Genomic DNA, 25740 nt, shown 5'->3' with positions numbered 1-25740 from the left:
GCCGGGAGACGCCGCTGGGCTGCCCGGCGTGGGAGGAGCCTGCAGAGGGCGTGGTGGGGACCCGGTGGGAGGAGGAATAGCATCTGCCCTGGTCGCACCACTTTCCCCCTTCCCCCAACCCAGGTAGAGGAGGCAGGGGCTGCAGGACCGGGGCCAGCCACAACCCTCTCCCGCTCCAAGGAGGACATGGTCGAAGCGAGTTTCAGGTCAGAGGGGCAGCCCTGAGAAAGGGGCCCCGTGGGCAACTCGCGGCCGTCGGTTGTTGCGAGTGCCCCTGAAGTGGCGCGGACCGGTCCACCGCCCGGCGTCTGCCCTGGGTGACAGGAGGGCACCTAGAATGGGGGGAACTGCCGCCGCTCCTGCCGGCGCTGCCCGCGTTTTCGCCTCCTTTTAAAAGAACCGCCAAAGTGGTCACCGAAAACGGAGGATAAAGAGAACGCTCAGCTGCAGCAAAAGAAACCAATGGGCAGGAGAGATGAAGAGAAGAAGCTTTAACGGAATTTCATAAAAAATACATTCAGGCAGCTGCATCCAGGGCCAGCGCCGGCTCCCAGTGGGTGCCTCCTTCCAAGGCTGGAGAGGGAGGCAGAATGGAGGGCTTCCCAGGTCGGAGCAACCCTACAGGCCGGGCAGGTGGAGGTTAGGGTGCAGGTCATGTTCTGGAGACCTCCCCTCAGCCTGGAACTGGTTTCTCCTCTGCCTCTCCGCCTGTGGGTGTCCCTGTGCTCTGGTAACACCCCAGGCACCAGCTGTGCCCTCACCAGGCTGCCTGCCCGCCCCTTCCTTCTGCCATCCCCATCAGCGGGCTGCTTCAGAGCCACGGCCCTTCTGGGGCTACAGGGGAGGATGCACCCACAGCATGCTCTGCACTGAGGAGCAGGCAGTGGGCGCTGATGCCACCTGTCCTGCCGACAGCTCCTCACCTAGCAAGGCCGACCCAGCCCCGGGTGAAAGAGGAGCGAGTGAGGTAGATTGGGGAGAGGCTGCACCTTCACCCATGCCTGCCCACAGCATGGCCCCTCCACTTCCTGCACGGGCGCTGGGAACTGCTTTCCATGGAGCCCCACGGCCATGACCAGCCCGGTGCTGGGAGAGGACGGCCTGGGTGGTGTGTGTCTGCAGACACGAAAATCTGGGCATGGGGCCCAGGAAGTGAATGGCTCAGCCTAGAGTTTCCCCCAGCACTAGAAGCAGAGCTGCCAAGGGCTGCAGCTATGGAGAACATGGGATTTGAGGAAGGCAGGAGTCCTTTCCGTCATACTTTGTGAGTAGGCAGATGTGCCAGGGGAGATGGAGTAAGATAAGGAATGTGCGTTTAGCTTTAATGTCTGTTAAATAGGTTGGGAAAAACAGGCCGAGTGTGGGGACCTGACTCCTGCAAAGGGCCTACTGCAGCCCTCTGCACTCAAGCAGCAGCCCCATCCAGACCAGGAGCGTTCTGTTCTCCGGGCAGACGGGGCTGACAGGTGTAGGACGGTATCTCTTTCCTTTGGAGTGTGGGCTGGGGTCAGAGGAGAAACAGCAACTTCCTGCTCCTTCTCGCTGTGTCGTTGGTTCACTGTAGACCACGTCCTGCGTTCCCTCTGATCCTCTCATGGGGAGAGCCCTGGACCTTCTGGTGGTGTCCCAGCTGGGTGGGTTCAAGACTGCCACCCTGCTGGGGGCAGCTGGCCCGCAGGGAAGGGCCAGACAGCACCTCTCAGTGGAGACTGAATCTTCCTTCAGGAGGCTGCCTCCAGGAAAGACCTGGGGTCCTTCCTGCGCTCAGCGCTGGCTGGCTGTCCTGTTCATGCAGTGGAAGACATTACAGAAGAATTCATACCAGAAGAACATGAAGCCTGTGGAGAGGGCAGCCTTCAGCAAGCTGGGGGACAGGCCCTTGAAGAAGCCCAGGGCACCTTCCTTTTGCAGCACCTGCTTGGCACAGTCCACGAGGCCCTTGTATCTGCGCACCTGGGGAGAGGAAAGGGATGAAAATACGGATGTCCACTCTGCTCCCATCAACACAGCCCCTGGCACATCACAGCTCTTAAGAAGTACTTGCTGGACAAAGGAATGAATGCAAAAGAGCAAATATTTTTATTTTATTTTTTCATTGAGGCAGAATTTCTCTCTGTTGCCCAGGTTGGAATGCAGTGGCACAATCTTGGCTCATTGCAGCCTCCACCTCCCAGGTTCAAGCGATTCTCCTGCCTCAGCCTCCTGAGTAGCTGGGATTACAGACACACACCACCACCCCCGGCTAATTTTTTGTATTTTTAGTAGAAATGCAGTTTCGACATGTTGGCCAGGCTCGTCTTGAACTCCTGACCTCAGGTGATCCACCTGCTTCAGCCTCCTAATGTGCTGGGATTACAGTTGTGGGCAACCATGCCCAGCTCAAAATAGCAAATAAATTAATCTCATTCTTTGTACTGCAATTAGGTTAAGACTGAATAGATGACAGGCCTAGAAATCAGCAGCTGGACAGAGCTCCTTCCTGCCCAGGAAGAACGGCTGCCTGTGGCTCCAAAGGATCCAGCAATGGCTCCGGAACCTCTTCCCAGAGGTGTCTCTGACCCTTCACCTCATCCCACCTGATCCCCCTTGGGCAGCAGATCTGAACCTGGCCCTCAGTAGCTCTCAGCCAGGCCTCCCTGCCTCCAGCTCACCCTCTCCAGCTGACCTCATGCACTGCTGCCAGACTTTCGTCCCCAGGCACAGCCCTCCTCAGGCCTGGCTTCCCTCCAAAAGCTGCAGTAACTCATAGTGACAACATCATGAGAAATCAAGTTCAAACCCCAAGATCTGCCATTCAAGGCACTGCACCATTTCGCCTTGATTTCCCTCCCTGATCTGACCTCCACTGTCCTCCCACATGCCCTTCCCACCTCTGGCCAGACTGGATTACACTAGTCTTCGTTAGCAGCAAGGCCTCCCTCTGCCATCCTGGGCTCCCACCATCACTCCCTGTCCAAATTCAAACTGTCCCTTCATGCTGGGTGCAGTGGTGCATGCCTGCAGTTCCAGCTACTTGGGAGGCTGAGATGGGAGGATCACTTGAGCCCAGGAGTTCGAGACCAGCCTAGGCAACAGAGTGATGTCCCATTAAAAAAAAAAAGAAAGAAAAGAAAACAAACTCTCTCTTTAGGACAAGTTGGTAAGTGGAAAAGGGAGGTTACAAACCTTGTATACAGTGTATCCCCATTTTTGTTAAAATGTACACTGTATTTATGAAAAGAAATAAAACTACATTGAACGTTTCTATGTGGTTATCTGTGGTAGTGAAATTACAAGGGATTTTGGTCTTTTTTTTTTTTTTTTTTGAGACAGAGTCTCACTCTGTCGCCCAAGATGGTGTGCAGTGGTGTGATTATAGCTCACTGCAGCCTCGAACTCCTGGGCTCAAGCAATTCTCCTGCCTCAGACTGTCCAGTAGCTGGAACTACAGGCACACACCACCATGCCTGGCTAATTTTTAAATTTTTATTTTGTAGAGACGGGGTCTTGCTATATTGACCAGGCTGGTTTCAGACTCCTGGCCTCAAGTGATCTTCCCATTTTGGCCTCCCAAAGTGTTGGGATCACAGGTGTGATCGACTGCAGCTGGCTTGGTCTTTGTTTTTGTCTATCTAAATTCTCTAAAGTTTCCTACAAAGAAAATGCATTATAACTACAAACCCAACTCTTTCTCTTCCCCCAAGGAAGGAATGCTCTCTCCCTACCTTGCCTCCCATTCCATGCCATCCCTCTCCTCTGACATTGTCAGGCATATTTTTTCATGCCTCCACATCTCAGGTTCCAGGATACACAGGGGAGAGCCCTGGAACTGCCCATCCTTACTCTACCCCCAACCCTACCCATTGATGACCAAAAGAAAGGGAGTATGTAAAAATCTGAGCAACTGAGGAGTGACTACTAAGACTACAACATGACCTAGCATGGGGCTTCTCTGAATGGCCAACTCTCCTAGCGCGCATAAAATACAACTTCGGGCCGGGCGCGGTGGCTCAAGCCTGTAATCCCAGCACTTTCGGAGGCTGAGACGGGTGGATCACGAGGTCAGGAGATCAAGACCATCCTGGCTAACACGGTGAAACCCTGTCTCTACTAAAAAATACAAAAAACTAGCTGGGCGAGGTGGCGGGCGCCTGTAGTCCCAGCTACTCGGGAGGCTGAGGCAGGAGAATGGCGTAAACCCGGAAAGCGGAGCTTGCAGTGAGCTGAGATCCGGCCACTGCACTCCAGCCTGGGCGACAGAGCGAGACTCTGTCTCAAAAAAAAAAAAAAAAACAACTTTGGCCTGGGTGCGGCGGCTCATGCCCGTAATCCCAGCACTTTGGGAGGTTGAGGCAGACGGATCAACTGAGGTCAGGAGTTCGAGACCACCTTGGCCAATGTGGTGAAACCCCATCTCACATGGTGAAACCCTGTCTCTACTAAAAATACAAAAATTAGGACATGGTGGCAGGCGCCTGTAATCCCAGCTACTCAGAGGCTAAGGCAGGAGAATCGCTTGAACCAGGGAGGCGGAGGCTGCAGTGAGCCGAGATCACGCCACTGCACTCCAGCTTGGACAAAAGAGTGAGACTCCGTCTCAAAAAATATATGGCTGGGCACAGTGGCTCATGCCTGTAATCCCAGCACTTTGGGAGGCTGAGGCAGGTGGATCACCTGAGGTCAGGAGTTCGAGACCAGTCTGGCTAACATGGTGAAACCCTGTCTCCACTAAAAATACAAAAAATTAGCTGGGTGTGGTGGCAAGCACTTGTAATCCCAGCTACTTGGGAGGCTGAGGCAGGAGAATTGCTTGAACCCAGGAGGCGGAGGTTGCAGTGAGCCAAGATCACGCCATTGCAGTCCAGGCTGGGCAACAAGAGCAAAACTCCATTTCAAAACAAAAACAAAAAGCAAAAACAAAAAAATACATATATATAACTTAGTTCCTCAAATTCACCCCATTCCAGAACAGCTACAGCAAAACCCCTTTTCTGTGTTCTTTAATATTTGGGGACCTTCCCTATGTGAATGTATTCTACGTCCACACTGTACTGGACATGTTTTGTTTTTTTTGTTTTTTTTGAGACGTAGTCTCTGTCACCCAGGCTGGAGTGCAGTGGTGTGATCGCGGCTCACTGTAACATCTGCCTCCCAGGTTCAAGCGATTCTCCTATTTCACTCTCCCGAGTAGCTGGGACTACAGGCGCCCACCACCATGCCCAGCTAATTTTTATATTTTTAGTAGAAACGGCGATTTACCATGTTGATCAGGCTGGTCTCGAACTCCTGACGTCAGGTGATCCACTAGCCTTGGCCTCCCAAAATGCTGGGAGTACAGGTGTGAGACACCACGACCACACCTAGCCTCTGGATATGTTTTTTTTTTGAGATGGAGTCTTGCTCTGTTGCCCAGGCTGGAGTGCAGTGGCGTGATCTCAGCTCACTACAAGCTCCGCCTCCTAGGTTCACACCATTCTCCTGACTCAGCATCCTGAGTAGCTGGGACTACAGGTGCCCGCCACCATGCTCATTTAATTTTTTTGTTTTTATGTTTTTTTAGTAGAGATGGGCTTTCACCGTGTTAGCCAGGATGGTCTCACTCTCCTGACCTCGTGATCTGCCCGCTTTGGCCTCCCAAAGTGCTGGGATTACAGGCGTGAGCCACCGCGCCCGGCCAGGACATGTTTTAAGAGCAGAAACTGGGCTAGGTGCGGTGGCTCACACCTGTAATTCCAGCACACTGGGAGGGGGAGTCAGGAGTGTTCAACACCAGCTGGGGAAACAGAGTGAGACCCTGCCTCTATTTTAAAGAAAATAAAAAAGAGCAGACACTATATGTCCTTGGCCCAGATCCTTCCACAGTGCTGAGGACCCAGGGCTCGCATGCAGCTTTCCCACATGCTTGGGGATCTCCAGGGATAGACTGGAGGTGAAGGGGCCATGGTCAGGGGTAATGTTGCCCAATGGGTAGCAGGTGACTACTGGTTCCCTCATGTGCCCAGTGATGGCAAGGGTCAGAGCTGTCTGCCCGGGAATGAATGGCTCACCTGGCCAAAGGCAGCTCTGGCGTGCTCGAACCCTCCAACCTGTAGCCGCTTCTTGAAGAGGTCCAGCGGATATGTCAGGGTCTTGCTGATGACACCAGCTCCACTGCCACAAAGCAGGTTTTGGAGGTTCTCTGAACCAGAGAAGTGGGATTGGGAGAACGGATGAGACAAACGCAGTCTATGGGCGACAACTTAAAAGGCAGCAGGGCTAATCCTCCACCACAAACCAAACCCCACAAGCGCACTTCTATCTGACTCCACTGGTCCTCCCATTCCAAAAAGCCAGACATAGCCACTTCTGGCGGAGTGATCCGGGCTGGAAGGGCTGGAGGCCGTAGTCCCTCAGCTGGAGGCAACGTGGGCCTCAGGCTCTGCAGCATGACTCAGTTTAGGGCTGGAGAGGGACCAGGATGCCCCACCTCTCTCCAGCCTCTCCCTGCCCACACCTCCCGCTCCCCCTGCCTGGAAAAAGCAATGGAAGAACCTCAACCAAAAAACAAGTAATTTGCAATTGGATTTCTGACAAAAATGAAAACCATGACCAATCACGGGAAGTAAATGTCAGTAATGCCAGTGATGGGTGTGGCATGAGCTGGGAGGAATCAAGTTCTCTCCAAGCAGCTGCAGTTGCTTTGTTTGCCACATTACAGAGCCGGGTACAGAGACCCACAGTCTTCGATTTGGACAGAACTTTAGCTCCCTCGTGATTTGGAAGAGGGCATTCTGGCGGCTAGGGTGGGAGGGTTCCCTCTCGCGTGAGGGCTGCCTCACCATTTTTCTTTCCTTCGGCTGGCATGGCCCACTTGTACAGGTGCTTCAAGGAGCTGTAGCAGGAGAACTGCAGCCCGGCGTAGGGGAAGATGGCGATCAAGGTGGGGGCCAACCCTTTGTAGAAAACCCGCGGGCCCTCGCTCCTATACATGGTCCCCACGGCGTGGCGCAGCGTATTATAGACCTGGACACACACACGCACTTTGAATGATCTCAGTGAGGTGATTTTAGCCCTGGAACAGCCCATCATAGCTCTGTCCCCTCGCCTAAAAACCCAGTTACCAGGAGCGAAACTCCTGCCAGGAAGACAGTCAAGGAAAACGCTGGACAGAGATTCAAAGAGTGGCATTTTCCAGAAACTTCCCCTTCTACACATGTATACCACTGTTCTATCCACAGGTGTGCACAAAGGTATGTGTCCAAGAGTCACTGCAGTGTTCTGGGGAAGAGCTAAAGATGCGATGTCCATCTGTGGGTGATGGTTACATGAATTACGGGACACCAGCTCACAAGAACATAGTGCAGCTGTTAAAACAGGATGGTGCGGCCGGGCGCAGTGGCTCACGCCTATAATACCAGCACTTTGGGGGAGGCAGAGGCAGGCAGATCACTTGAGGCCAGGAGTTTGAGACCAGCCTGGCCAACATGGTGAAAGCCCATCTCTGCTAAAAATACAAACATTAGCCAGGTGTGGTGGCTCATGCCTGTAATCCCAGCTTCTTGGGAGGCTGAGGCACAAGAATTGCTTAAACCTGTGAGGCAGAGGTTGCAGTGTGCTGAGATTGTACCATGGCACTCCAACCTGGGTGAAAGGCGGAGACTCTATCTCAAAAACAAAAATAAATAAATAAAAATAAAGTAGAGAGGAGGTCTTGCTATGTTGCTTAAACTGGTCTCGAACTCCTGACCTCAAATGATCCTTCCTCCTTGGCCTCCCAAAGTGCTGGGATTACAGGCATGAGCCACTGCACCTGGCCAAGCATGTTACTTAGAATTATGGAAGGAAATAATCAAAGAAACAACTGTAAGTATTAAAAGTAGTCACCTCTGGGGATCGGAATCAGGGAGCAGCTGGTATTTTTAAAAATTATAATTCATGAAGAACTGTCTTTGTAACCTTGATACACTTTATATGTTGTAAAATTTTTTATCACGCAAGGTCAGTTTACAATATGGTTGTGACTAGTCTAAAGCAGGTGGAGGGTCTTGTAGGTTTTAACCAGGTCTCTTCCCCTCACTTTCATGACCAGATATTCTCTGATCATTCTAGAATCTAAAATCCAACATGTCCATAGTTTAAGCTAGAGGTAATATGCTATTATCTTTTTTTTTGAGATGGAGTCTTGCTGTGTTGCCTAGGCTGGAGTGTAGTGGCACAATCTTGCCTCATTGCAGCCCCCACCTCCCAGGTTCAAGCGATTGTCATGCCTCAGCCCCCCTCCCCCAGTAGCTGTGATTATAGGCACCTGACACCACGCCCAACTAATTTTTGTATTTTTAGTAGAGACGGGGGTTTCATCATGTTGGCCAGGCTGGTTTCAAATTCTTGACCTTAGGTGATCTGCCTGCCTCAGCCTCCCAAAGTGTTGAGATTACAGATGTGAGCCACCGTACCTGGCCTAAAAAAAATTATTTATTTGTTATTATTATTTTTTTGAGACGGAGTTTCGCTCTGTCACCTAGGCTGGAGTCCAGTGGCATGATCTCAGCTCACTGCAAGCTCCACTTCCCAGGTTCACGCCATTCTCCTGCCTCAGCCTCCCGAGTAGCTGGGACTACAGGTGCCCACCACCATGCCCAGCTAGTTTTTTGTATTTTTAGTAGAGATGGGGTTTCACCGTGTTAGCCAGGATTGTCTCCATCTCCTGACCTTGTGATCCGCCCGCCTCAGCCTCCCAAAGTGCTGGGATTACAGGCATGAGCCACCGCGCCCTGGCCAAAAAAAAATTTTTTTTTTAAATTTTTAAATAATAAAGAGATGGGGTCTCACTACATCATTCAGGCTATAGTGCAATGGCCATTCACAGGCACAGTCATGGCACACTGCAGCCTTGAACTCATGGGCTCCAGCCATCCTCCTGCCTCAGCCTCCCAAATAGCTAAGATAATAGCTATTAGCTCATTCTCTTTTCTTAATATTTTCTTCACTTCTTCCTCCTCACAGACTTTTACTGAAGGTTGGAAAGAAATACAGGAGGATTATGGTAGACCCAGAACAGGAAAGCTGGACTGACAGGAGCCATCTCTGCCTCAGCTCTGGGGCTACCACGCTGCGGAGGTTGGTCTGTGCTCTCTCTGTGTAAACACCTTCCCCTCCATTTCTGCTTTCAGTTCCTAGGGTCCCTCATCCCATTTCCCTGCAACGACTGTCATCCCAAACTTCCAGTTTTCTACTGAGTTATCATACAGAGCAATTGACCTCTTATGCCCCAATTGTTTTCTTTTTTTCTTTTACATGGAGTTTTGCTCTGTCGCCCAGGCTAGAGTGCAGTGGTATGATCTCAGCTCGCCACACCTCCACCTCCTGGGTTCAAGCAATTCTCCTGCCTCAGCCTCCTGAGTAGCTGGGATTACAGGCGTGTTACCACGCTCAGCTAATTTTTGTATTTTTAGTAGAGACGGGGTTTCACCATGTTGGCAAGGCTGGTCTCGAACTCCTGACCTCAAGTGATCCACCCGCCTCGCCCTCCCAAAGTTCTGGGATTACAGGTGTGAACCACTGCGCCTGGCCTACAATTGTTTTCTTTTTCTTTTTTTTGGCAGGTGAGTTGTGACATACTCCTTAGTGGATTTCAACTTCCACGGCCGCCATCCTGCCCCAATCCTTTTCCTTCGGATTGTTCCCAGGGGACTTTGCCCTTCTCAACCAAAAAAAGTCATGAGGCTGTCTCCTAAACAAAAGGGCCTCCCCACCCAGGACCTGCACGCCAACCAATACAAAGAACTGGCAGAACTGAATCCACAATTATTCTGCACTGGTCCAGATCAAATTCTATTTTTTTTTTTTTTGAGACAGGATATCTCACTTTGTGGCCCGGGCTGGAGTGCAATGGTGCAATCATGGCTCACTCCCCAGGCTCAAGCAATCCTCCCAACTCAGTCTCCCAAGCAGCTGGGACTACAGGTGCATTCCACCATGCCTGGCTAATTTTTTTGTATCTTGTAGAGAGCCATGTTGCCCAGATCAAACTCTTAAACAAAGTATCCTTCCTTTCCACTAACAGTATCCTAAACAGAGTTGAGACAGTGGAAAAATTATTGTTTCTCAGCCACCTGTGGCAGCTCAGCCCTATAACTGCAGCACTTTGGGAGGCCAAGGCAGGAGGATCGCTTGAGCCTAGGGGTTCGAGAACAGCCTGTGCAACATGGTGAAACCCCATCTCTACAAAAAATACAAAAATTAGCCAGGTGTGGCACTGAGCACCTATGGTCCCAGCTACTTGGGAGGCTGAGGTGGGAGGATTGCTTGACCCCAGGAGCTGTAATTATACCCCTATACTTCAGCCTGGATGACAGAGTGAGACTCTGTACTAAAAATAAAGAAAAAAAGACCAGGCGTGGTGACTCATGCCTGTAATGCCAGCATTTTGGGAGGTTTAGGCGGGCAGATCTCTTGAGGCCAGAAGTTCCAGACCAGCCTGGCCAACATGGCAAAAACCTGTCTCTACTAAAAATATAAAAATTAGCCAGGCATGGCCAGGCATGGTGGCTCACACCTGTAATCTCAGCACTTTGGGAGACAGAGGCGGGTGGATCACAAGGTCAGGAGTTCAAGACCAGCCTGGTCAACAAGGCAAAACCCCGTCTCTGCTAAAAATACAAAAATTAGCCGGGCGCGGTGGCAGGCACCTATAATCCCAGCTACTCAGGAGGCTGAGGCAGGAGAATCACGTGAAACCGGGGGGCAGAGGTTGCAGTGAGTCAAGATCATGCCACTGCACTCCAGCCTGGGTGACAGAGTAAAACTTTGTCTCAAAAAAAAAAAAAAAAAAAAAAATTAGCCGGGCAGGGTGGCAGACCTGTAGTCCCAGCTGCTTGGAAGCCTGAGGCATGAGAATTGCTTGAATCTGGGAGGCGGTTGCAGTGAGCTGAGATTGTGCCATTGCACTCCAGCCTGGGTGACAGAGCGAGACTCCATCTCAGAAACAAATAAACAAAAACAACCAGGAGTTCAAGACCAGCCTGAGCCTGAACAACTGAGCAACATAATGAGACCCTGTCCCTACAAAAAATAAAAACATAAAAAATTAGTCAGGTGTAGTGGCACACATCTGTGGTCTTAGCTACTTGAGAGGTTGAGGCAGGAAGATTGCTTGAGCCCAGGAGTTCAAAGCTGCAGCAAGCTATTGCAGCCATTGTACTCCCGCCTGGGTGAAAGATCAAGACCCTGTCTCAAAATATATATACAAATAATAACAATAAAATGATTCTTTCTTGGTTGAGAACACACAGACACACACACATATGATGCTATTCTTAAATATGTCTAGGAAACAATACAGTGGGGAGGTCTATTTCAGGATTTAATCCCTTGTTTTCACTCAGTAAATTCTTCCTCGAGTCTATCCTATTTCTACCACCCCATTCTTTGTGGAAACCAAAGACACTTGGAATTGGCCGGGTGCGGCGGCTCACGCCTGGAATCCTAGCATTTTGGGAGACCGAGGCCGGGGATCACCTGAGGTCAAAAGTTCAAGACCAGCCTGGCCAACACAGTGAAACCCTGTCTCTATAAAAAAATATAAAAATTAGCCAGACATGGTGGCACGTGCCTATAATCCCACCTACTCAGGAGGCTGAGACAGGAGAATCGCTTGAAGCCGGGAGGCAGAGGTTATGGTGAGCTGCGCCACTGCACTCCAGCCTGCGCAACAAAGTGAGACTGTCTCAAAAAACCAACCAAACAAACAAACAAAAAAACAAAGACGCTCTCATAATAATCCAGCAATAAGTTCTCCAGTCCCACTTTCCCAGATGCAGTCCTTGATCCAGCCCACTGCTGGGTATTTATTTGTTCTGTTTCATACCGGTAGGTTCTGTCTCTCAGGGAGGCTGTGAGCTCCTTTGAGGGAGGGACATAGAGCACCCTGCACCATGCTGCCCACAGTCATGGGTTTTACAAACTGCCAGACAAACTGAAAACCCAAATCTCTCCCAGCTTTGCTTTCTGCAAGGACAAGAACTCAACCTCTGTGGAGTGCGGTGGCTCATGCCTGTAATCCCAGCATTTTGGGAGGCCGAGGCTGGCAGATGGCTTGAGCTCAAGAGTTCGAGACTAGACCGGGCGTGGTGGCTCACACCTGTAATCCTAGCACTTTGGGAGACCGAGGTGGGCAGATCAGGAGGTCAGGAGATCGAGACCATCTTGGCGAATACGGTGAAACCCCGTCTCTACTAAAAAATACAAAAAATTAGCCGGGCATGGTGGCGGGCACCTGTCAGCCCAGCTTCTTGGGAGGCTGAGGCAGGAGAATGGCGTGAACCCGGGAGGCGGAGCTTGCAGTGAGCTGAGATCGCGCCACTGCACTCCAGCCTGGGCGACAGAGCGAGACTCCGTCTCAAAAAAAAAAAAAAAAAAAAGGCCGGGCGCGGTGGCTCACGCCTGTAATCCCAGCACTTTGGGAGGCTGAGGCAGGTGGATCACGAGGTCGGGAGATTGAGACCAACCTGGCTAACACGGTGAAACCCCGTCTCTACTAAAAATACAAAAAATTAGCTGGGCGAGGTGGCGGGTGCCTGTAGTCCCAGCTACTCGGAGGCTGAGGCAGGAGAATGGCGTGAACCCGGGAGGCAGAACTTGCAGTGAGCTGAGATCCAGCCACTGCACTCCAGCCTGGGCGACAGAGCGAGACTCCGTCTCAAAAAAAAAAAAAAGAGTTCGAGACCAGCCTGGGCAACATGACGGAACCCCATCTCTTAAAAAAATACAAAACTTAGCCAGGTGTAGTCTCAGCTACTGGGGAGGCTGAGGCAGAAAGATCACTTGATCCCAGGAGGTCGGGGCTGCAGTGAGCAGTGATCGTGCCACTACACTGCAGCCTGGGCAATAAAACAAGATGTTGTCTCAAAAAATATATATATAGGCCGGGTGCGGCGGCTCACGCCTGTAATCCTGGCACTTTGGGAGGCTGAGGCGGGTGGATCGCTTGAGGCCAGGAATTCGAGACCAGCCTGGCCAACATGGTGAAACCTCGTCTCTACTAAAAAATACAAAAATTAGCCGGGCATGATGGCAGATGCCTGTAATCCCAGCTACTCAGGAGGCTGAAGCAGGAAAATTGCTTGAACCTGGAAGGTGGAGGCTGCAGTGAGCCGAGATCGCACCACTGCACCTCAGCCTGGCAACAGAGCGAGACTCCGTCTCAAGAAAAAAAATAAAAATAAATAAAATAAATAAAAATGAAAATGAAAATTATATATATGTGTATATACATACACACACACATATATAAATGTATATTATATATATTTAAAAACACACGCTTATCAAATAAAAGAAAAAAATAAGTTGGGAGCAGTGGCTCATGCCTGTAATCCCAGCACTTTGGGAGGCCGAGGCGAGCGGATCATGAGGTCAGGAGATTGAGACCATCCTGGCCAACATGGTGAAACCCCATCTCTACTAAAAATACAAAAATTAGCTGGGCATGGTGGCATGTGCCTGTAATCCCAGCTACTCGGGAGGCTGAGGCAGGAGAATCGCTTGAACCAGGGAGTTGGAGGTTGCAGTGAGCCGAGATCGTACCACTTCACTCCAGCCTGGCAACAGAGCGAGACTCCGTCTCTAAGTAAATAAATAAATAAATAAATTCTAGGCCAGGTGCGGTGGCTCACGCCTGTAATCCCAGCACTCTGGGAGGCCAAGGCAGGCAGATCACGAGGTCAGGAGATCAAGACCATCCTGGCTAACACAGTGAAACCCCGTATCTACTAAAAATACAAAAAAATTAGCCAGGCGTGGTTGCGGGTGCCTGTAGTCCCAGCTACTCAGGAGGCTGAGGCAGGAGAATCGCTTGAACTCGGGAGGTGGAGCTTGCAGTGAGCACAAAACAAAACAAAAACAAATAAATAAAAAATAAAGAATGCAACCCTTGTGACAACACCTTCCTTATTTGGGCTACCTCATCTGGCCCCTGGTCACTCACCTTGGGCTCACCCTGAGCTGCAAAGCGGGTGCGCAGAACATCCACGGGGTGCACAGTGAGGGTGGCCGTACAGGCAGCCAGGCCACCACACACAAAGTGCACTGAGAATTCCCGGGCGTTGTACACACTGCCTCTGTGGACCAGCTCCGTCAGCATTTCAAACGACAAGAACTGGAAGAGTAAGTGAAGAAGTCACTGACAGCCCAAAGGATGAGGGCGAGGACCAAATACTCCCCAAACACATCACCTGTGACCTGGTTGGGGCCCAGGTGGAGGGAGGAGGAAAAGGTCAGGAAATGTTCTTTTTTTTTTTTTTTTTTTGAGGCGGAGTCTCGCTCTGTCGTCCAGGCTGGAGTGCAGTGGCCGGATCTCAGCTCACTGCAAGCTCCGCCTCCCGGGTTTACGCCATTCTCCTGCCTCAGCTTCCCGAGTAGCTGGGACTACAGGCGCTCGCCACCGCGCCCGGCTAGTTTTTTGTATTTTTTAGTAGAGACGGGGTTTCACCGGGTTAGCCAGGATGGTCTCGATCTCCTGACCTTGTGATCCACCCGTCTCGGCCTCCCAAAGTGCTGGGATTACAGGTTTGAGCCACCACGCCCGGCCTGAAATGTTCTTCTTGAGCAGTGACAGCATATGATAAATATAAAATTCTATGTAAAACTCAGATGCCATTTGATACTTGAGTAGAGTCAGACACTCAAAGGTTTAAGAAGATATATGGGGGCCAGGGGCAGTGGCTCACGCCTGTAATCCCAGCACTTTGGGAGGCCGAGGCAGGCGGATCACGAGGACAGAAGTTCGAGGCCAGCCTGGTTAACATAGTGAAACCCTGTCTCTAATAGAAATACAAAAATTAGCTGGGCATGGTGGCGGGCGCCTGTAGTCCCAGGTACTCGGGGGACTGAGGCAGGAGAATCACTTGAACCCGGGAGGCAGAGGTTGCACTGAGCCGAGATCATGCCACTGCACTCCAGCCAGGGCGACAGAGCAAGACTCGGTCTCAAAGAAAAGACTGGGTGTAGTGGCTCACGTCTGTAATCCCAGCATTTTGGGAGGCTGAGGCGGTCAGATCATGAGGTCAGGAGTTGGAGACCAGACTGGCCAATATGGTGGAACCCCGTCTCTACTAAAAATACAAAAATTAGCCAGGTGTGGTGGCATGTGCCTGTAACCCCAGCTACTTGGGAGGCTGAGGCAGAAGAATCGCTTGAACCTGGGAGGCGGAGGTTCCAGTGAGCCAAGATCGCGCCACTGCACTCCATCCTGGGAGACAGAGTGAGACTCCGTCTCAAGAAAAAATAAATAAATAAAAGATACATGAGAAAAATGTATATCAGAAAATGTCACTGGCTAACTTAGTTTTCTGAGGACTGGGAAAGACGGCCATGCTCTGATTCCTGCAGGGCTCCCTTCCGTGCAGCTGGCGGCGGCACTGTTCGAGAATCATTCTTTTCTGGGGCACATTCTTTCGGGAGCATGTTCAACAGGGTGGCCCCCTTACATTCAGATCTTTGTTTTCTTTTTTTGTTTTTGTTTTTTAGAGACGAGAGTGTCGCTCTGTCACCCAGGCTGGAGTACAGTGGCACAAACACGGCTTGCTGCAGCCTCCACCTCCTGGACTCCAGTGATCCTCCCACATCGGCCCCTCAAGTAGCTGGGACTACAGGTGCATGCCACCATGTCCAGCTAATTTTAGGATTTTTTGTAGAACCAGGGTTCCACTATGTTGCCAAGGCTGGTCTCAAACTCCTGAGTTCAAGCGATCTGCCTGCCTTGGGCTCCCAAAGTGCTGGGATTACACACATGAGCCACTGAGCTTGGCCCTGTTTTGCTTTTTGAGACAAGGTCACGTTCAGTTGCCCAGGCTGAAGTGCAGCAGCTCGATCATAGTTCACAGCAGCCTTGACTTCTCTAGCTCAAATTATTCTCCTGCATCTGGAATAACTGGGGCTAGAGGTGTGTACCACCATACCTGGCTAATTTTTTTTTTTATTTTAGTAGAGAGGAGGTCTCGCTATGTTGCCCAGGCTGGTCTCAAACTCCTGAGCTCAAGCCATCCTCCCACCTCAGCCTCCCAAAGTGATGGGATTACAGGTGTGAGCCACTATACCAGGGCTATGCTCAGATCTTCCTTCAGCCAACTGAAGATGACCTGGCTTCTTTTCTTTTTTTTGAGACGGGGTCTGGCTGTGTCGCCCAGGCTAAAGTGCAGTGGCATGATCGTGGTTCACTGCAACCTCTACCTCACCTCCCGGGCTCAGGTGCTGGGATTACAGGTATGAGTCACCGAGTCCGGCCCAGACCTGGCTTCTTGAGACTATCCTGTTGCTGTATTTATTTGTCATGCTGCAATATCTGTTTGCAGACAAGTGCAGAGACAGGATCGCAGGACATGCCCAGCCAGTAAACACCTGACTTGGGCGGTCACTGTGATGTCACAGGAGGAGTAGGCAGGGACATCTCTGGCACTAGCTGCCTAGGTGGGGGTCGTGGCTCTGCCATTTTCTGGCTAGTGACTTTGGTTGGGTTAATTATGTAAGCTCTGTCCACCTCAGTCTTCTCATGTGTGACATGGGAGGGACAACAGCCCCTACCTTAAGGACTGCTGTGACTGTATGTGAAGTGCTTCCAACAGGGGCCTGGCCCATGGTTTGCACTGTACAGGGCTGGTTCTTACCATGTCTACTGCATAAAATCACACGCTGTGCACTATGACTATACTGGTGCTCCACTGAACGAAGCGTGAGCTCTAACCCTAGCCCTGCCATGTGCAGGCTGTGTGGCCTCAGACCGCTGACTTCACCTCCCTGAGATCCACATGACACCTACCCTGCCCTCCTCATGATGGCGTGGTGAAGTTCAGATGAACCACATATGTGAAGGTGGTATTTCAAAAATTGAAATGCATTAGTGCTGTCCTTCGCCAAGCCCCACAGAAGGCATGACATCAAATCAGTCTCCAAGATGCAGCATCTAAGTTACACAGGATAGATGCGGGGACATAGGGGAGGGGAATGCCTACAGTACAGCTGGTCAGGAAGGCTCCTGGGTGAGGCAGGTGGGAAGCGTGGGGCCTGCCTCTCCCGTCCTGCCCTACGCCGCATTCCTGCTTGCCTCACCCTCCCTCTGCTCCTCCATTGAGCAACGTGACCCCAGAGGCCTGACCAGGTCCCCTGCCACCTACTTGGACAGCTCCATAGCCTATGGAGAGAATCTGAGCTGGGATGTGTCCTTTCCAGAAAGCTGTCAGCCCCTCCTCCTGCAGAATCTGCCTAGACGCCTGGAAGATGCCATGGTACTTTGCGTTGGGGTCTCTTCGAGACAGGCGCTCATGCTGAAGCTGGGAATCAAAATAAAAAAGGTCAGGACAGCGGGGTGGGCTGGAATGTGAAGGGGAACTTTCAGAAAAGGCAAGCCCTTCATCTGGATAGAATTCCAAGTTTTAGGAACTGCTTTTGCAAGAAAGACTAAACTTGTCCTCCAGTCCATTGCATGGAAAAAGGGGAACAGTACCTGGAAACGGATCTTGATGACGTCGAAGGGACTGATCAGCGCCCGAGTGACAAGTCCAGACACAGACCCAGCCACTGCCACCTGGAGCTTGGTGTTATTCCTGCCATCTGGTTTGGGGTCATAGCCAACCATCCCTGCCTCTGGCCCACACAATGTCCATCAGTATCAAGCTAAATGCAAGAGATACGGAATAAACACCAGGCAAGTTTCTTATGGTCTCTGCTCAAATACCACCTCCTGAGAGCAGCCCTCCCTGACTAGACTGGAGTTCAAGTCAGGAACTCCAGGAGTTCAAGAGCTCAGGAGTTCAAGACCAGCCTGGGCAACACTGCAAAACCTCAACTCTACAAAAAATACAAAAATTTAAAAATAAAATAAAATAGCATTTGTTTTATTGTTCTTTACAGTACTTATTACTATGGCATATTCGTTTACTTTTTTAGAGACAGGGTCTCACTCTGTCGCCCAGGTTGGAATGCAGTGGTGCCATAACTCACTGCAGCCTTGAACTCCCGGGCTCAAGTGATTCTCTTGCCTCAGCCTCCCAATTAGCTGGGACTTACAGGTGCAGGCCTGGCTAAGTTTTTTTATTTTTGTAGAGATAAGGTCTCAATATGTTGCCCTGGCTGGTCTCGAACTCCTGGCCTCAAGTGATTCTCCTGCCTCAGCCTCCTGAATTGTTGAGATTACATGCATGAGCCACAGTGCTCAGTGCACCATGGGTTATTTATACAGTACATTTGTTTCTTGTCTCTCTCCCTGACTAGAATGTAAGCCCATGGAAACATGGCCTTGGTCTCATTTGTTCACTCGTAAATTTCCAGTTCCTGGAATAGAACTCATCATGGTAAGTGCTTAACAATATTTGAGAATTGAATGAACAGGCTTGATAGGCAACTGTTGGTCCCAGAGAGCAACTGGCTTTCCAAGACATCTGGCAAATTTATAGCAAACTCCTGCTCACTGAGTGAGCCCACTCAAGTGTAATGCTGAGGGACTGAAGGACATGTAGGGCTTAGAACAGGGATTGGGATTCTTTAACAATCCCCCACTGTCCAAAGGAAGAGCCCTGAGGCCCTGAGCCCCTTAACCTTTCCCTTTCCCCTTCTGCACACACCTCAGGCCTCCCCGGCACAGTGGGGCCATGCTATGCTAGCAAATGATGCTTCTGGCCAGGCGCGGTGGCTCATGCCTATAATCCCAGCACGTTCGGAGGCCAAAGCAGGCAGATCAGCTGAGGTCAGGAGTTCAAGACCAGCCTGGCCAATATGGTGAAACCCTGTCTCTACTAAAAATACAAAATTAGCTGGGTGTGGTGGCGGGTGCCTGCAATCCCAGTTACTGGGGAAGCTGAGGAGGGAGAATCATGTGAGCCTGGGAGGCGGAGGTTGCAGTGAGCTGAAATGGCGCCATTGCACTCCAGCCTGGGCGACAGAGTGAGACTCTGTCTCAGAAACAAAAAACCAAAACAAAACAAAGAAGTACCGAGCGCGTGGCTCAGGCCTGTAATCCCAGCACTTTGGGAGGCCAAAGCGGGCAGATCATGAGGTCAGGAGATCGAGACCATCCTGCCTAACATGGGCTTGTAGTGAGCCAAGATCGCACCACTGCACCTCCAGCCTGGGCCGCAGAGCGAGACTCCGTCTCAAAAAAAATAAAAAAAGAAAGAAAGAAAGAAAGAAAATGATGCTCCTGGGCTCCCCTCACACCTACTGACCTCTTCAGCCTCCCTCTGGACCATTCTTCCCCTTCCCTCACTTAAACAGAGTGGTCTGACTGCTTCTGCCCAGTTCCTGGAAAACTCGGCGAGCGCTCCTATCTACTGCCTTGCCTGTACTCCTCCAGTTCCCTACGTCTGAAATGCAGCCCCATCTCAGCCCCTACTCACTTTTTCAAGGCTAGCTCCTCTCATCCACCAGAGCTCGGCTAAAAAGCATCCTTTCCAGGAGATGTACTCTTTTCCTTTTTTTGTAAAAACAGAAAACAAAAACAAAAAAACAGTAATACCTATATGCGCTCTGTAGAGTTGTACAAAGCATAAAAAGAAGTCTGTAACCACACACACATCAACAGGTAATTGATCACTGGGAGAAGGGCTGGGAAGGGAAGAAGGAAGGTAGACCTGTCGATGTAACTCTATATTGTTTGAATTTGTTATGGAAAAAAAAAAATCCCTAAAACTAGACCTCAAAATTACCTTAGTTCTTGAATACTTGTATTAGCGGGGGTGGGGGTGGGGGAGGAGGGGGGATACTGCCTACAGGATGACAGCCTCCACCCCAGACATCAATTCCTTGTCTCCTCTCACCCACCCTGGAACTCCTCCCCAAGCGCCCATGAGGAAGTTTAAACATGTGGCAAGCGACTGAGAGGCAAAACCTCTCCAGGGGTTACCCAGGGACCGCTCAGGTCACACAGAGCAGTGTCAGTTTCCCGCCCATCTGGGCAGGAAGGAGGAGCAAGCCCGAGTGGCAGGTGTCCTGGATCGGTGTCAAGAGGAGACCGGAGCATAGCAGGCTCTTCCCGATGTTCGGGTGCCCATGTGCCCAAGGGTTCAGCTGAGCAGCTCTGCAGAGGTCCCCGCGTGGGTACTTAGGTGTCCACGTGTGCCTCGGGGTTTGTTTTTTCTCCCCAAGTCCGACGGGACGCCCTGGAGCTCAGGTGCTCAAGGGCGTGCGCGGGGCTCTGCAGCCGGTGTCCCTGGAGATGCTTCTCGGGTCAGGTGTGACACGTGTGTACACAGTCCCCGCCCCCTCGTAAGCGCCCGGGTGCGTGTGCTCCCTCCCTACCGCCCTGCGGAGCAAGGGTGCAGGTCCCCGAGAGGACGGCGAGAAGGACGGAGGTAGAGGTTACTCACACGGCTCGGCGGGTGCGGCCCGGCTACGCGCGCTCTGCTCTGTAGTACCTCGCGCAGTCTTAACCGCAAAACTCTACTGAGCTCGGACGAAAGTGGCGGTCTCCTGGGCCAATCACCGCGCAGCTCCCCGCCAGACCCTGGACCAATGGTTTTGCGCTTGAGGTCTGGCAACCGCCTCCCGCAAGGTATCACTGGGTAATGTAGTCCTTTGCGACCAAGGGCAGGTCCGCTGGACGGCGCACAGCCTCCTGGGAGATGTAGTCCGGCTGCTCGCGGGCGCGCGAGGGCGACGGACGCGTTAGAAGGAGGCGGCTTGCGAAGCCGGGCTGCGACCTTAGGGGTCGCTCCGTGCTCTGGCGTGTGGCTCGAAAGTCAGCCTGCAGGCGGGGTCCAAGGTTAGGGCGCGGTGAATTTGACGCGCTTTCCTTAAACTCTGTTAATGACAGAACACGGATAATCTCAACTTGGTAAAGATGGCAGGAAGCCTAGCAAAAACCTGGAGGACGTGGGGGAGAGAATAGATGAGAACAGTCTCCTCGGGGACAGAGAGGGCAAAAACACTAGTGTCTCCCCGTCTCACCCCGAGTTTTGGTATTTCTCATTATAAGAGAAATATTAAAAGTATGTAGACAGAAAATGTAGAAACGAAGGAGGAAATGATTCATCCTGCCGCCCTCACACAGCTAGCGTCACGGTTTTGCACGACAGGATTGCCTCCTGACTTTTAAATTGCATTTTTTTATATTCGTGTTATTTTGACGCACAATTTTAAGACATTTTTATTGTAGAAAATTTCAAGATATACAGAAAATTTCAAGATATACCTGATGAAGCCGCGTAGAGTCGCTATCCGACCTCAGCAGTTACACGACCCACGGGGCAGTCTGTTTCCTGTGTTTCTGCACCTACCTCGCACTCGCTGCCCAGCCTTATTTTGAAGTAAATACCAGACACCATGTGTCCTCACCAGTAAATATTTCAGTATATGTCTTTAGAGGACAAGCATTCCCTTTTTAATACGTATACATTATGTTTCATACACACACAAAACTGTCACTTCGACCCCAAAAAAATACTTTCTTAATATCAAATATGAATTACTGTTTACACTCATCTAAATGAAAAAAAAGTCCTTCTTTTTTTTTCTTTTTTTTTCTTTTTTTTTTTGAGACAGAGTTTTGCTCTTGTCACCCAGGCTGAGTGCAATGGCGCTATCTCAGCTCACTTTGCCTCTAGGGTTCACACGATTCTCCTGCCTCAGCCTCCTGAGTAGCTGGGATTACACGCGGGCACCACTATGCCCAGCTAATGTTTTGTATTTTTAGTAGAGACGGGGTTTCGCCATGTTGGTCAGTCTGGTCTCAAACTTTTTTTTTTTTTTTTTTTTTGAGGCAAGAGTCTCATTCTGCCACCCAGGCTGGAGTGCAGTGGCACGATCTCAACTCACCGCAACCTCCACCTCCCGGGTTCAAGTGATTCTCCTGCTTCAGCCTCCTGAGTAACTGGGACTACAGGCGTGCACCACCACACCCAGCTAATTTTTGTAGTTTTAGTAGAGATGGGGTTTCACCATGTTGGCCAGGCTAGTTTCGAACTACTGACCTCAAGTGATCCACCCGCCTCGGCCTACCAAAGTTCTGGGATTACAAGCGTGAGCCACCACACCTGGCCAAAATGTCCTTCTTTTTTTTTTTGAGACAGAGTCTCAGTCTCCCAGGCTGGAGTGCAGTGGCACGATCTCGGCTCACGGTAAGCTCTGCCTCCCGGGTTCACGCCATTCTCCTGCCTTAGCCTCCCGAGTAGCTGGGACTACAGGCGCCCGCCACCGCGCCCTGCTAATTTTTTGTATTTTTAGTAGAGACAGGGTTTCACCGTGGTCTCGATCTCCTGACCTCATGATCTGCCCGCCTCGGCCTCCCAAAGTGCTGGGATTACAGGTGTGAGCCACCGCGCCCAGCCAATGTCCTTCTTAAAACAAGTTTGCTTTTCTAAGTGACAGAGCTCAGAAAACAAACAAACAAAAATGTTTGTCTGAATTGAGATCTTGGTTGGGTGCAGTGGCTCAGACCTATAATCCCAGCACTAGCACTAAGAGGCTGAGGTAGGTGGATCACTTGAGGTCAGGAGTTCAAGACCAGCCTGACCAACATGGTGAAACCGCGTCTCTACTAAAAATACAAAAATTAGCCAGGCGTGGTGGTAGGCGCTTGTAATTCCAGCTACTTGGGAGGCTGAGGCAGGAGGATCACTTGAACCGGGGAGGGAGAGGTTACAGTGAGCCGAGATTGTGCCACTGCATTCCAGCCTGGGCAAACAGAGTGAGACTCCATCTCCAAGAAAAAAAAAATTTGAGATCTCAACTGAACATTGCAACTGGAAGTCCTTTTAAAAATCTATCGTTTTTCTCAAGTTTACTTTTTTTTTTACTTGAAATTTATTTTCTTTCATTTCCTTTCATTTTCCTTTCTTTCTCTCTGTTTTATTTTATGATATTTGTTTTTTAAGAAACTAGATAGAGTCAGGCTTGGGGTGCACACCTGTAACCCCACTATTAGGGAGACTGAGGCAGGAGGATCCCTTGAGCCCAGAAGTTCAAAGCTATAGTGCGCAATAATGGTGCCTGTGAATAGCCACTGTGCTCCAGCCTGGGCAATGTAGCAAGACTCCATCTCTACAAAAACTAAATAATACATTTTTAAAAAGAAAGAAATTAAGTGGTTTATGCTGTGGCATTTTCCCTAGTCTGGATTTTGCTGATGGCATCCCTATGGATTTGTTTCCACATCTTCCCGTGTCCCTTGTGCTTTTTATTTGTTGTTGTTGTTGTTGTTGTTTTTGAGACAAAGTCTCACTCAGTTGTCCAGGCTAGAGTACAATGGTGCAATCTCAGCTCACTGCAACCTCTGCCTCCTGAGTTCAAGGGATTCTCCAGCCTCAGCCTCCCAAGTAGCTAGGATTACAGGCACCCACCATCATGTCCAGCTAATTTTTGTATTTTTAGTAGACACGAGGTTTCACCATGTTGGCCAGGTTGGTCTCGAACTCCTGACCTCAGCTGATCTGCCTGCTTTGGCCTCCCGAAGTGCTGGGATTATAGGCGTGAGCCACCACACCTGGCCCCTGTGCCCCTTGTCTTCTCTGCTAATTGGTAGTTAGATCTAAAAGGTTTGATTAGACTGGGTTTGACTTTTTTTTTTTTTTTTTTTAAGATAAGGTCTCACTTTGTCTCCCAGGCTAGAGTGCAGTGACTGACACGATCTCAGCTCACTGCAGCCTCTACCTCTTGGGTTCAAGCTATCTTCCTGCCTTAGCCCCTAGTAGCTGGGACTACAGGCGCACGCCACCACACACAGCTAATTTTTTGTATTTTTTGTAGAGATGGGGTTTTGCCCATGGTGGTCTTGAACTCCTGAGCTCAGGCATTCCACCTGCCTCAGCCTCCCAAAGTGCTAGGATTACAGGTGTCAGCCACTGCACCTGGCCTGATTTTTAAAATTTATTTATTTTTTGAGATGGAGTCTCACTCTGTCCCCCAGGTTGGAGGCAGTGGCGTGATCACAGCTCACTGCAACCCCCAACCTCACCAGCTGTATGACAGTTCTAGTTCCTCCACATTTCTACCAGTACTTGGTAAGGTCAGTCTTTATAATTTTACCTGTTTTTTTAGGTACTCAGTGGTATCACATTATGTGATAGGGAAATTACATTGTGCCTGGCCTGATTTTCTTTGTTTGTTTGTTTTTTGTAGAGACAGAGTCTCACTCTCTTGCCCAGGCTGTAGTGCAGTGGCACAATCTTGACTCACTGCAACCTCCACCTCCCCAGTTCAAGCAATTCTCTTGCCTTAGCCTCCTGAGTAGCTGGGATTACAGGCACCCTCCAACATGCCTGGCTAATTTTTGTATTTTTAGTAGAGATGGGATTTCACCATATTGGTCAGGCTGGTCTCGAACTCCTGACCTCAGGTGATCCACCTGCCTCAGCCTCCCAAAGTGTTAGGATTATAGGCGTGAGCCACGATGCCCAGCCAATTTTTTTTTTTTTTTTTTTTTATGAGACTACTTACATGGTGTTGTGTATTTCCATGAGGAACATCATAATGCCTGCTTGTCTCTCATTTTGTGATGTTTGTAGCCATTGTGCCTCAAAAAATAATTGGTTCCTGGCTGGACGCAGCAGCCCACACCTGTAGTCCCAGCACTTTGAGAGACCAAGGTGGGTCACCTGAGGTCAGGAGTTCAAGACCAGCCTGGCCAACACTGTGAAACCCCATCTCTATTAAAAATACAAAAAAAAAAAAAAATCCAAAATTAGTGGGGCATGGTGGCACACGCCTACAGTCCCAGCTATTCGGGAGGCTGAGGCAGGAGAATGGCTTGACCCGGAGGTGGAGGTTCCACTGAGCCGAGATGGCTCCACTGCACTCCAGCCTGGGCGATAGAGCAAGACTCCATCTCAAAAAAAAAAAACAAGGTTGCCCCATTTTATTTTCCCACCAGCTGTATGACAGTTCTAGTTCCTCCACATTTCTGCCAGCACTTGGTAAGGTCAGTCTTTAGAATTTTACCCGTTTTTTTAGGTACGCAGTGGGTTATCACATTATGTGATAGGGAAGTTAATTTACATTTCCCTGATGACTGATGTTGAATATCTTTTCAGGTCTCTTTCTTCCTTCCTCTGCCCCTCTCTGTTTCTTTCTTTCCATTGGGTCTCACTATGTTGCCCAGGCTGACCACAAATCTTTTCATATCTTCTTATGAAGTATCTATTCAAATCTTTTTGTTTGTTTTGTTTTGTTTTGTTTTGTTTTGAGACAGTGTCTCCCTCCGTCACCCAGGCTGGAGCCACACCACTGATCTCCTTGGATCAAGATATCCTCCTGGCCCAGCACAGTGGCTTGGGCCTGTAATCCCAGCACTTTGGGAGGCCAAGGTGGGTGGATCACCTGAGGTCAGGAGTTCGAGACCAGCTTGACCAATATGATGAAATCCCATCTCTACTAAAAATACAAAAATTAGCTGGGCGTGGTGGCAGGTGACTGTAATCCCAGCTACTTGGAAGGCCGAGACAGAAGGATTGCTTGAACTCAGGAGGTGGAGGTAGCTGTTAGCCAAGACCACGCCACTGAACTCCAGCACTCTAGCCTGGGTGACAAAGCGAGACTGTGTCTCAAAAAAAAAAAAAAATCCTCCCATCTCAGCCTCCCGAGCTGAGTAACTGGGACCACAGGTGCACACCATCATGCCCAGTTACTTTTTAAAAATTATTATTATTATTTTTGAGACAGAGTCTCACCCTGTTGCCCAGGATGGAGTGCAGTGGTGTGGTCTCAGATCACTGCAACCTCTGCCTCCCAGGTTCAAGTGATTCTCCTGCCTTAGCCTCCTGAGTAGCTGGGATTACAAGTGTGGGCCACCATACTTGGCTA

At 50.3% G+C, this 25740-nt stretch overlaps 1 protein-coding gene across 4 annotated transcripts; it reads right to left on the bottom strand.

Moving 5' to 3' along the window:
- Window positions 1-1296: 1296 nt before the first annotated feature.
- Window positions 1297-20411, bottom strand: SLC25A19 (solute carrier family 25 member 19). Of its 4 annotated transcripts, none has more exons than XM_037993518.2 (8): window positions 20313-20411; window positions 19344-19417; window positions 17456-17625; window positions 17127-17282; window positions 13943-14113; window positions 6798-6981; window positions 6027-6157; window positions 1297-1953 (listed from the first exon to the last, which is right to left on the bottom strand). In XM_037993518.2, the coding sequence occupies exons 3-8, from the start codon at window positions 17585-17587 to the stop codon at window positions 1765-1767; spliced, it is 963 nt and encodes a 320-aa protein (XP_037849446.1). In that variant the 5' UTR covers window positions 17588-17625; window positions 19344-19417; window positions 20313-20411; the 3' UTR covers window positions 1297-1764. The 4 variants fall into 4 exon arrangements, with proteins under 4 accessions (XP_037849446.1, XP_037849447.1, XP_037849449.1 ...); XM_037993519.2 differs by lacking the exon at window positions 20313-20411 and adding an exon at window positions 19850-19913; XM_037993521.2 differs by lacking the exon at window positions 13943-14113.
- Window positions 20412-25740: the final 5329 nt, after the last annotated feature.

This window comes from Chlorocebus sabaeus, chromosome 16 (assembly GCF_047675955.1).
Source record: "Chlorocebus sabaeus isolate Y175 chromosome 16, mChlSab1.0.hap1, whole genome shotgun sequence".
Lineage (NCBI taxonomy): Eukaryota > Metazoa > Chordata > Mammalia > Primates > Cercopithecidae > Chlorocebus > Chlorocebus sabaeus.
Note: the sequence above shows the minus strand (reverse complement) of the source record. Positions and strands in the feature narration are given on the sequence as shown.